Raw genomic sequence first — 12,622 nt, forward strand, 5'->3', positions numbered from 1 at the left:
TTATTTTTTAAATATCTTTTAAAATTGTTTAAAATAAAATATCTTAATTATTTAAAATATTTTTAAAAATATCTTTTAAGGCCGGGCGCGGTGGCTCACGCTTGTAATCCCAGCACTTTGGGAGGCCGAGGCGGGCGGATCACGAGGTCAGGAGATCGAGACCACGGTGAAACCCCGTCTCTACTAAAAATACAAAAAAATTAGCCGGGCGTGGTGGCGGGCGCCTGTAGTCCCAGCTACTCGGAGAGGCTGAGGTGGGAGAATGGCGTTAACCCGGGAGGCGGAGCTTGCAGTGAGCTGAGATGGCGCCACTGCACTCCAGCCTGGGCGACAGAGCGAGACTCCGTCTCAAATAAAAAAAAAAATGCTTTTAAAATAAAATATTTTAAAAGATATTTTTAAAAATATTTTTATCTCTTGCGATTTCTTTCCAATAAGCCTTTTGCACTTTAAAAATGTAGTAGATTCCTTCTAAAGTAGGGAGTGCCAGTTCCTGGTTTCCTGCTTTGTTCCTCTTGTATCACTGGATCTCCTCTCCCTTCACCATTTGCTCCAAGCCCATTTTTGGTATCTCTGCCATCTTACTTTTTTTTTTTTTTTTTTTTTTGAGACAGGGTCTTTTTTAGTTGGCCAGTCTGGTCTCGAACTCCTGACCTCGTGATCCGCCCACCTCAGCCTCCCAAAGTAGCTCTGTTGCCCAGACTGGAGTGCAGTGGCGTGATCACAGCTCACTGCAGCTTCAAACTCTTAGGGTCAAGCAATCCTCCCACCTTAGCCTCTCTGGTGGCTGGGACTACAGGCCTGTGCCACCACGCCTGGCTAATTTTTAATATTTTTATTAGAGACAGAGTCTCATTATGTTGCCTAGGGCTGGTCTCGAACTCCTGAGCGCAAGTGATTCTCCTGCTTGGGCCTCCCAAAGTGCTGGGATTACAGGGGCGAGCCACTGTGCCCGGCCCATCTTGTTCTTTACGGATGCTTGTTGGTGTGGCTTACTTCCCTAGGGAGTGTGCTTTGAGCAGAGGTGAGCCACCAAGAGTAAGACTTGCTCCAGGACTCTGTCCAGCACTTTAGTGCTGGTCCCCTGCCAGGCTTGACCAAGGGGAAGTATATTGAGGGTCCAGAGAGCAGCATGTGCAAAGGGCCAGCACATGCAGCAGATCAGGGGCATCATTTTCTTTCTTCTGGCAAGAAAGAAAATGCAGAAACACAGTCCCTCACCAAGTTAGGAGACAGGGAGATGAGCATTTATGCATCCCGGAGGCAACAGGCTCTGGGGTCACAAAGTCCTGTCCAATATCAACCCCAAATTCCTCTGTTCAACTCAAAGATATTTCCTTCTGGTTTTGTCCCCAGTGGGAAAGAAATATCTGCTTGTTATTATTCCTAAAATAGCTCTTTATTTCTTTATGCTGCTCTAGCCACCTTGAACTTTGGGCTGAATAAAACAGTCCTCAAAATGTTTTTGACCTAGTGGAAAAAAGCCATGAAGAGGTTATTATAGGCTAAGGCCTGGTGGTGTATGCCTGCAATCCCAGGACCCTGGGAGGCCAAGACGAGAGGATTGCTTGAGCTAGGAGTTTGAGACCAATCTGGGCAACATGGTGAAACCCCATCTCTACAAAAAATAAAAAAATTAGCTGGGCATAGTGTGGCATGCCTATAGTCCCAGCTACTTGTTGGAGGCAGAGGTGGGAGGATCACTTGAGCCTGGGGGGTCAAAGGTGCAGTCAGCCGAGATTGCACCACTGCACTCCAGCCTGGGCGAGAGAGTGAGACCCTGTCTCAAATAAAAAAAAGAAAAAAGATTATTATGACCTTCCCACTTTACAGATGGGAAGACCAACTTTCAGACTGAGGGATTTTGCTCATGATCACATATGTAATAAAAGCAGGTGGTGGCAGGCTCATTCTGTTACAGAGACAGCAACTCTCAAAGGGTCAGCTGTTTAATTTTCTGTATGATTTCAGACAGACTTAAGCACATTTCTACGAGGTAGACTCATGCTTCTGAGTGCCCCGCAATGTGCTAAAGCCTTCAGTGGAGCCATGGGCCATTTTATTTGCCCGGAATTCCTGACTAGGACTGCATTTCCTTGTTGATTGCTAAGTAAGTCTGTGACCACGAGGTCTTTGTTTTCTGCCATCGATGCCCACCCTTTGGGGATGAACCTGGCTCATCAAAGACCTATCAACAAGTAGATATGTGGAACAGTCTCGTTTACAACCCAATCTTCTTTTTTTTTTTGAGACGGAGTCTCACTTTGTCGCCCAGGCTGGAGTGCAGTGGTGTGGTGCCATCTTGGCTCATTGCAACCTCTGCCTCCCGGGTTCAAGCGATTCTCCTGCCTCAGCCTCCTGAGTAGCTGCGACTACAGGTGCCCACCAGCACACCCGGCTAATTTTTGTATTTTTAGTAGAGACAGGGTTTCACCATATTGGCCAGGCTGGTCTCGAATTCCTGACCTCATGATCTGCCCACCTTGGCCTCCCAAAGTGCTGGGATTACAGGCATGAGCCACCACACCCGGCCCCAGCCCAGCTTTCTAACACGGCAGGTGGGAAGAATTGAGGCCCAGAGATAGCAAGGAACTTAAGCAGGATCACACAGCCAGGTGTTGGCCAAGCTGAGGCTGGAACTTGGGTTCTTGATTTTCAGACCTATTGTGTCTCATCTGTTACTTGGTGAGATTATCATGTGGACCAAATTAAAGGCCCCTGTCCCTAAGGAGTATTAACCACTGAAATTCAGAATTAGTGACTTGCAAATAAATGAATGGCAGACTGTGCTTTAAGGAAGCACAGTGTGTCTGTGGGGGTGACATGGGAGCCGCAGCCTCATTGTCTGGGATTGGGAGGCGCTCCTCTTGGCAGGCTTTATAGCTTATGTCACACCCACTCTGCTGTGCCACTAAGCTGAGATGGCCTCTGCTCAGTAAAGCAGAGCCCTTAAGTGCTACAGTTGGAGCCTCCAGGACCTGGTTCAAATCTCAGCTCTGCCCCTTACTGGCCGTGAGACATGGCTATGTGGAGTCTCACTTCCTCATCTGCGAGGATTCCATGGGAAGTTTTTTTTTTTTTGTTGAGACGGAGTCTTGCCCTGTCGCCCAGGCAGGAGTGCAGTGGCTCGATCTCGGCTCACTGCAACCTCTGCCTCTCGGGTTCATGCCATTCTCCTGCCTCAGCCTCCTGAGTAGCTGGGACTAGAGGCAACCACTACCACACCCGGCTAATTTTTTGTATTTTTAGTGGAGACGGGGTTTCACCGTGTTAGCCAGGATGGCCTCGATCTCCTGACCTTGTGATCCTCCCGCCTTGGCCTCCCAAAGTGCTGGGATTACAGGCGTGAGCCACCACGCCCGGCGTCCATGGGAACTTTCTAAAGCACCCAGCTGGCACCTGGCTCAGGGCAAGGCCTGGGGGCCTGGACTCAGGCTGCTGATGTGTGTTACAAGTGAAAGTAACTCCTGTTTCTCTGCTTGGCTCTTTATTGGTGCCTTTTTAACTTGAGTCTCTTTTTGGGATCTGCTGAATATGAATTGAAACAAGTGGAGCACCCGAGCCTGCCTGAGCTTGCACAGGGCCTCTCCCTCCCACGAAAGGGAACAGTCATTATTCAGATACATTCAGTGTTAGTGGCTGCGTCTTTCCATTGCAAGCCACATGCAGAGGTTTTACTGTGGGTGGGCATGGTGGGTAGTGCCCACATCTTTTCTCCAGAACTCTTTGGCTGGAGGCATTAACCCTCATTTTTGCTTCCTTGCTGTCACCTCTGGTGTGCAGTTCCTCCTGCCTCTCACCAGCCTTCTTCTAAGCATCATCACTAAGAGGCCCATTGATGGCCTCTGCAGTCATTCTAGTGGAGACCCCAGCAGGTGCAGAGCTATTAGCATGTCAGCACCCCTGGGCGGGGCCGCCTGGGCGGGAGGTGCTGCCTCATTCATGGTCTATCTCTCCATCAAGCTTCCAAATCATGACCTCAGGAGCCTTCGTGCAGCCTGTTTGCCCAGCATTGTGGGCGGCGTGGCTAATTCTGAGCCACAGCTGCTCTGTCTTTTTCTTCAGGGGGTGAGGCCCTGGGATGGGGGCGGATGGGCACAAAGAGCCTCTGTGGCTTGTGAATGGAGCAGCGCCGTGCCGTGGCCACGCCGCGTGGGAGCAAAGCCGCTTGCTCAATGTCTTGCCTCCACGAGCATCCAGTGAATCTCCTTCCTCCCACCTGAGCCTCAGTGCTCATTCCGCAGGGCTTAGCTCCATCATCACTGATTTGACGGGATTAGCCCAGAGAACTTTGAGCCCCCGTAGACCACTCCACAGGACCATCTGCCCACCCAGCTGTCAGCAAGACTTGTCCTAATGACCCGCAGTCCCCTTCTGCTGTCAGCACCAGCTGTTTCCAAACATCTGGCTCCATGGCACTCCCTTAGTGTGCGACCACGTGTCCTTGGTTTTCCTGGGCTGGATTTCCTAGAGTGTGGGTTTTCTCAAAGTCCAGAAACAAAGCTTGATTGTTTCTGAGCTCCTGGGGTGACCTTGCTGCTCCCTGGCCTTCTGTCTTGTCCCCACTCGACATTCACGCAGAGGAAAAACCAGAACAGGCTCCCGTGTCTCTTCCTCCTGAAATGCCTGGACCCGCAGGTTGCCAATACCGTGTTTACACTTCTTCAGCGCTTTCCTGGTCTCTTATGAAAAGAGTAGTTGGAGGGAAAACAAGTGACTAATTATCCCAGGAAGAAAGGAAATCAAGGGCCCTGCATCCCCTTTTCCAAGCAGCCAAACACGCTTGTCCATTTCTAAGCTCAGCTGCTCTTTTTTTTTTTTTTTTTTTTTTTTTTTTAAGAGACAGGGTCTGCCTCTTTCACCCAGGCTGGAGCACAGTGTTGCCATCATGGCTTACTGCAACCTCGAACTCCTGGCCTTAAGTGATCTTCCTGTCTCAGCCTCTTGAGTAGCTGGGACTACAGGTGCATGCCACCACACCCAGCTAATTTTAATTTTATTTTTTTTATTTTTTGTAGTGATGGAAACTTGCTTTGTTGCCCAGGCTGGTCTCGAACTCCTGGCCTCAAGCGATCCTCTCACCCTGGCCTCCCCAAGTGCTGGAATTCCAGGTGTGAGCCCCTGTGCCTGGCCTCAGCTGTTTTGAATGCATACCATTTTGTGGTTGGTGGGGCCCTCTGGGTTCTGCCTTTAGTCTAATTGCTGCTTGGAAATTCCCTGTGCCATAGCCTTTGGCCAGTGCCTGAGAAGAGCCTTCTCTTCATGACTGGTTCCTGTGTGGACCCTGTCTTGGGGTTTAGCCACAAGATCCATCCCCAGTTTTGGAGCGACTGGAGAGGGCACAGGTGGAGGGGGCTGAGTTGACCCCACAGTGCATACAGTCCCTCAGATGGTGGCTGCTTCATGAACAATGAAGGTGCAGGCCACTTGTGATGGAGAAAACAAAAGGTTGGAAGGAGCTCGGAGAACTGGCCTCCATGACCAAGGAGGTTGGCATTGGAGACCCGATTCTGCTCCTAGCTCTACCCAATGCCTTGTGACCTTCCATCATCACTTCACAGAGGCAGGGCCACAGGTGATGTGGTGCGTGGAGCCCCAGCCTCACTTTGCCGGGCCCCTCAGGCCCATTTTCTTAGGAAGAGGGTACTTGGGTCACTCCAGTTGCTTAAAGAGAGTTGCTTCCCCCAACTGAGCACCTGCCACCCTGGGTGGTCTTGGGAGTCTTGTGCAGCTATTAGGAGTCTTTTTTGTTGTTGTTGGGGAGAGGGATCTTGGGAGAAAAAGTAACAGGAAATTTATTAGGAAAAGAATTAGTAGTCACAAGGTAAAGTATATTTCCCTGAAGACACGGAGGTAGTCACAAGGTAAGGTGTATTTACCTGAAGACGAGGAAGGACAGATGTGTATAAACTGTTGCTGTTGGAAATGGTTCTCCTGACCTACTCAGAGCTACTCTCCAAGGCGATGCTGCATGCTGTGCTAAGTGCTTCGTTTAATCCTCATAACCACCCAATGAGGTCTAGAGCTCTGCCTGTCCCCGTTTTTCACATCGAGAAATGGAGGGGAGTAGAGGTTAAGAACCTTACCCTTGCTGAGATTTGAACTCAGGACATCTGACTCTGGGGGTCTTACTTGAACTTGATCAAGTCACACTTGGAGTATTGGGTATATTTTAGGTACCTCACATTAAGGATGTTGATTAATTGGGTTCCCCTCCAGAGAAGAAGTCTTGGAGAAAGCTCACAGGGGATGTGAAATAGTCTTAAAGTGTTTGAGGGATTTGCATGTGAATGTCTCTAGAAGATTCCAGCGAAAGAGGTGTCTGTCTGGGACCCACTATCCCACAAAAGATCTAATTGGTTTAGGACACAGTGCGTTTTTCCAGTGCTAGAAAGGTGTAAGCTTCATTGTCTCTCAGCGTCCTTCGGTGTGGAATGATTTGTGTTTCTACAGTTTGCTGTGCTGCAGCTGATCCCTTTTCTGTTTGTGCCTCTCTCATGATGACAAAGACATCTCTCATTGTCCTCGGATCTGAGTTTTGTAACTGGACTTCTGCTGTCCGCTTGGCCACGGACCTTGCCTGGTGGATACGCACACTCACTGACCTACGAGGCTGGAGCACTCCTGCAGTGGAGAGGGAGGATCTTCACTTACAGGGCAGAAGGAGGATGCTGGTGCTCCACAGCTGCAGCAGGGCTGCGGGAGCTGGGCCACTGGGAGCGAGGGCCGTCAGGGAGTGCCTTCACATCAGGCTGACTCAGGGATCCTTTGAAGCCGCAGATATTTTGCTGCAAAGTTTGTACACTACTGAGAATCAGACTTCCTAACCCATTCCTATTTGCCGCTTTTTTCTTTAGACCTATTCAGGCCTGTTCTGTGTGGTCATCAATCCCTACAAGAACCTGCCCATCTACTCTGAAGAGATTGTGGAAATGTACAAGGGCAAGAAGAGGCACGAGATGCCCCCTCACATCTACGCCATCACAGACACCGCCTACAGGAGTATGATGCAAGGTGGGTGACGTATTGTGAGCCCACCTGGGGCTGAGTCTTCACCTGGGGCCTCATCGACACCTTTGCAGGTGCTAAGTCACATTTGGTGCCACATTGATCTAGTGGCTGGTGATGGGCAGTGCATCATGGAGGTCTGTAGACCTCTGTACGAAAGCCAGGGCCAATGGCTATCCAGAGGACATGTTTATATGTTGATAGAATATTCTAGAAGCTTTAAAATATACATTTCCTAATTTTTCTCTCAATTTCTCATACTTTTCAAGAGCTCTTGTGCCTGCCCCCTCTGCTTTCTTTTAGGCCCCTTCTTCTTCTTCTTGTTCTTCCCTTCCCTTTGTGTTTTTCCCTCTTCCTCTCTTGCTCCTTCCCCACAGTCTAGAAACACGTTTGAGTTCTTCCCATCTCTATACAAACAGATGCAGAGCCTCGGGTGGCTTCTGCCCCCCTGTCACTCTGGCTTCTGTGCCCCTTCTGTTCCATCGCAGTGAAGCTTTGTGGAGGAAGTGTCTGTGCTCACTGCCTCCATCCCCACCTCCTGGTCACTCCCTTCGTCCTGGCTATCTGTCCCCACCCCTTCTCCAGACTGGCCGACAGAGGTCACCTATGACCTGTGTGTTGCTAAGTCCACGGCTCTCAGGAATTCCTACCTCACCTCTCCCCAGCATTGGACAGTCTTTACCACTCCCTTTCTGTCTTTCTTTTTTTTTTTGAGATGGAATCTCGCTCTGTCACCCAGGCTGGAGTGTGCAGTGGCATGATCTTGGCTCACTGCAACCTCTGCTTCCCAGGTTCAAGCGATTCTCTTGCCTCAGCCCCCCTAGTAGCTGGGATTACAGGCTCGTGCCACCATGCACGGCTAATTTTTGTATTTTTAGTAGAGATGGGGTTTTGCCATGTTGGCCAGGCTGGTCTCGAACTCCTGACCTCAGGTGATCCACCCACCTTGGCCTCCCAAAGTGCTGGGATTACAGGCGTCAGCCACTGTGCCCAGCCACCTTTACTCTTAATAGAGACCCCCACCCTCTGCTTCCACCAGCTGGTCATCTTTCCATCTTTCTGGGATGTAAATGTGATCAAATCACTTGATTTGAAATCTTGACAAATCATGGAAAGGCTCCTCATTCCCCCAGAGCTATTAGGCTAGTGCAAAAGTAATCGCGGTCTTTGCCATTACTTTTAATGGCAAAGACCGCGATTACTTTTGCACTAGCCTAATAACACTGAGACTCTGTGGTAGTGTACAGTGCCCTTCAAAATTGGCCCCTTACCTACCTCTCCACCTTCCTAGCTATGTGGAACTCCTTACGTTTCCCTAAAAGCCCTTTCTGCTTCAAAACACCCTACCTGCCCTATCTGCCTGCAATGCATGGCAAATCCCTATTCTTTTTTTTAAAAAACATGACTGAAGCATTAGGGCCTTCAAGGAGAATATCTGGGCTAGATTTGCATCAGAGCCCTGGTAGTGCTTTATTTGACTGCAGTGTTTACACGTTTCTTTTTCTCTCCTAGATACAGATGGGGCCCACGTTGCCTTTATATTCTCAGAGCTTAGCTAAGTACCTGGCATACGTAATCCTGACTCAAACCCAATTTTCGGGCAGGGCTGTGTTCTCCTATCTTGTATGGATAGTGGTTTGTTATGTCCCATTACATACGGATCCTTTTTTCTTTAAACTTTGCAGTCTATCTAGACAGTGGTGGTAATGCATCTTGTTGGGTTAACCACTTTGTCTCTGGTTTAGTGGTTTACAGTGGCAGCTTGCGGCCTGTCCCCCACCACCCGCGCTGTGCTGTGGAGGAGGCATTTCACTGTTGAGCTTGATGCATTATGTAGGATGCTCAAGTTTGGCCGAGTCTTTGGCTTATGTTCACGTCTATCAGAATATCTTGAGGAAGTCAGCCCTTCAGTTCTAAAGTAGAATGTCTGTTTCAAAATGCTAACTAGAACAGCCTGGTGGAAAAACATTCTGTGGGATTCCAGAAAAGTCTGATTCTTTGTCTCTAGAGGTTATGAGTCAGTTTGCTCCCAGCTGTCTTAATTGGCCTAGTGCAAGAAGTGTACTCCGGAGTCATCTTGAGATCTGAGCTACTGAGTAAGGGCCTGTTCTCACACTTGGATCCTGGATTGGGATGGTTATCTAGCAACTGGGCATTTTTGCTTTTAGGCAAGACATTAAGACTCAGTAATGTGTACTGATGAGGCAGGAGACAGTCTTCAGATCTGGACTTCAGACTGTCTTCAGTTAACCTGTGGGACTCCTTCTCCAAGAGATTCATTCAATTTTTATTTGTTCAACAACAACAAAAATTTGATGGTGGCCTGAAAGCTCCATACACTGAAAGTAATTGGGGGACAAAAAAAAGGATGCATATAACCAGAGCTTTCCTTTGTCTTGGCCATAACCGAATGGCCTTGATAGGAACTTAGGGACTGCCCTCGTACATCTGTGCAATTCAGGGTCTCTTCATGATTTGTCAAGATTCTGAATCAAGTGCTTTGATCAGATTTGCAAATTATGAGGGCAGGTAGGTGGGCGATTTCTTTTTTTTTTTTTTTTTTTTTTTTTTGAGATGGAGTCTCACTCTTGTCGCCCAGGCTGGAATGCAGTGGCACAATCTCGGCTCACTGCAGCCTCCGCCTCCTGGGTTCAAGCAATTCTCCTGCCTCAGCCTCCTGAGTAGCTGGGATTACAGGCGCATGCCACCACGCCCGGCTAATTTTTTTGTATTTTTAGTAGAGACGGGGTTTCACCATGTTGGTCAGGCTGGTCTTGAACTCCTAACCTCATGATCCACCTGCCTCGGCCTCCCAAAGTGCTGGGATTATAGGCATGAGCCACCGCACCCGGCCAGGTGGGAGATTTCATCTTTCGGAGACCAGGGATAGGAAATACATTTGTGAGCACGGGAAACTTGCATTGTTGATGCCTCCTTTAAAGCAGTCCGTGCAGGAATTGGGTCCATGTGTTTCCTAACCCTCAGTCTGAGAGGTTTTCACTTTGCCTTCTGCCTAGCGTTGGACTTGCTGCAGCTCTTGAGCTCCCACATTGACTGACGGAGGACATTTCTAGGCTATTTTCTTTCTTCTTCGGCTGGGCGTGGTGGCTCACACCTGTAATCCCAGCACTTTGGGAGGCCAAGGCAAGTGGATCACCTGAGGTCAGGAGTTCGAGACCAGCCTGGTCAACATGGCGAAACCCTGTCTCTACTAAAAAAACAAAAAAATTAGCCAGGCATTGTGGTGCATGCCTGTAGTCCCAACTACTCAGGAGGCTGAGGCATGAGAATTGCTTGAACCTGGGTGCAGAAGTTGCAGTGAGCTGAGATCGTGTCATTGGACTCCAGCCTGGGCAGCAGAGTGAGACTCGGTCTCAAAAAAAAAAGAAAAGAAAGTTCCTTCTTTCTGTATATAGCTGACCAGCAAAGCAAATACTAATAGGTTTCTTGTTCTTGGAGCAGGGAGGAAGTTAGTAACAGAAGTTGTCCATATTATGACAAGCTGGTTCACTAGTAAAAGAAAAATGTCCAGAGGAACCTTTGGTTCTTGCCCTGGGTCATGTGTCACCTGTGGAGCCTCGGGGTCTGCAGGCTGTTAAAATCTGCTCCTGTCTTTTGGAGTGAAGTCTTAGTGCATGCTGCCCACCTGGCTTTGGGGGAAACAGATTTGTTCTCTGCCACTTACATCTTAAAAGGCACAGCCGGAAAGTTCCTTTTGTGCTTTTTCTTTAAACAAGAACTGGACAAAGATTTCCTTCCTGAGCTGGCTGTGCCTTATGACATACTAGCATTTATTCTGCCAAATAGGACAGTTGGTGGCTCTGTCTGGGGACTTGTAGGAGAGGAGCTCTTTGACCCTTCCTGGGGACCTCCATCTGCCTTTATCTGTTTAGTGTGCTGGTTTGCCTGTACAGTCCTGATTTATGCCTGTTGTTCCACAGTTATTATTAATAGCACTCTCTTTCACTTTCAGAAGCATCCCAGTTTGGAGGATAAATTATATGTCACTCACCTATTGTCAGACTAAGCCAGGGATTCTCACACTTGGCACTAGTGATATTTGAGGCTGGATGATTCTCTGTTGGGGGTGGGGGATCTTCCTGAGCACTGTAGGATTTTTAGCAGCATCCTGGCCTCTATTCCCTTGGTACCAGCTACACCTTCCCTCTCCAGTTGTGACAACCAAAAATATTCTCAGACATTGCCATCAAGTGTTCCTTGGGGGGCAAGATTATTCCCAGTTAAGAACTACTGGACTAAGCATTGCAGATTAGTTTTACTTTGAGTGTCATCTCCGATCGATCAGTAGTGGCTGCCTGGAGCCCTGTGCTGGCAAGGATTTGAGACTCGATGCAGGAACTCTGAGATGGATTAGTGCTGTCTGCCGTGGGCACGGGTGGGGCATAACAGCATGTAGTGCCTTGGATTAGGCCGTGGAGGTTGTTGACAGAGGGTGCCAGAATGCCAGGAGGTTTTGACATTATCCTGTTACTGGATGCCCTGGCGGTCCAGGTGGAGAGACGAGGCATGTTTATAGACAGATATTTGTGGCCCTAGCTGCAAAACAAGACATTTGCTGCCTGCACCTGCACCAGCATGGCTGAGCCAGCGTCAGGTGTCCTGGGAGTTTTGTCAGGTGTGGCGAGGCCTGGGGTGCTCGGATCTTGCAGAAAGGCGGTGGTGTGTGTCAGTCAGTAAGTAGTTACAGGGCATCCCAGACGTGCCCAGCATGGCCTTGGGTGACATGGTCGGTTCACCCTCCTGCCCCTGGCTTTCCCATGTTGTTAATTCGTTGTCATGGCCGTTCCTGGGTCTTCCTGCCTTGGGGATTGGACTGTTCCTCGGAACTCTGTGATGGCACCGAAGGCTTTGAACTGGCCAAGGCCAGGAGAGTGAGAGAGCATAAACGTTGTGTTGCTGGCCCTTGCCAGGCAGCGGAGGATGGGTGGGACTCTGTCCCGGGGCAGGCACAATGGTCTGCTGTAGAGTTCAGGTGGAAGCAGCTGTGGTCTGCAAAAGGTCTGCCTCGCCTAGGAAATGGTGCTTCTGGATCCCGGGCCAGACCCTCTGGGGTCTCCCCTGTGGGGAAAGGTGTGTATGTCTCTACAGGAGAACTCGCTGGTTGAGGAATTTGACATGAGCCCAGTTATCTCCCCAGTGAGTAGAAAAAGCCCCTTCTATGTGAATTAGGTAGAATGCCAGGTTTGGTTCACTTTCAGTGACTTTATGGTATTAATATTTTAATGAGTTCCCAGCATTTTGGGGGAAGCAGATCTGCTTTCATTCTAGGCCTAAACTTGTCTGAGAGCAATTTAACCCTTTGCTCTGTGGCCTGTCTCCCTCCCACCCGATCCCTGGTTCCCAATGGAAGCTGCACCAGAGGTGGTTGGTCACCCAGCAGCCGCTCAGAGTGCCAGTGAGTGTGCACATGCCCCTCGGTGTCTGACCTTTTTCTGTAAACAATGAGAAGTAGAATTTTTGTGTATCTTCACGTCTGAGCATGGCTCTTCGAATTCATACATAAAGAGGCAGGCACAGATATGTTAATTGGCTTGTCAAAAAGCCCGCAGAGAGCCAGCCCCAGAAAGCAGTCTCCTGATTTTCTGTCCTGGTG

General features: G+C 49.2%; 1 protein-coding gene across 4 annotated transcripts in view; it reads left to right on the forward strand.

Annotated features, from left to right (window-relative positions):
• MYH9 (myosin heavy chain 9) overlaps positions 1 to 12,622 on the forward strand; it is a 71,458-nt gene that overhangs the window by 5,698 nt on the left and 53,138 nt on the right. For all 4 annotated transcript variants that reach the window (XM_030815632.1, XM_030815633.1, XM_030815635.1 and 1 more), the window contains one exon: positions 6,858 to 7,014. In XM_030815632.1, coding sequence (XP_030671492.1) covers positions 6,858 to 7,014 — 157 coding nt within the window. The remainder of the gene's footprint in view (positions 1 to 6,857; positions 7,015 to 12,622) is intronic.

This window comes from Nomascus leucogenys, chromosome 7b (genome assembly GCF_006542625.1).
Source record: "Nomascus leucogenys isolate Asia chromosome 7b, Asia_NLE_v1, whole genome shotgun sequence".
In the NCBI taxonomy this organism is placed as follows: Eukaryota; Metazoa; Chordata; class Mammalia; order Primates; family Hylobatidae; genus Nomascus; species Nomascus leucogenys.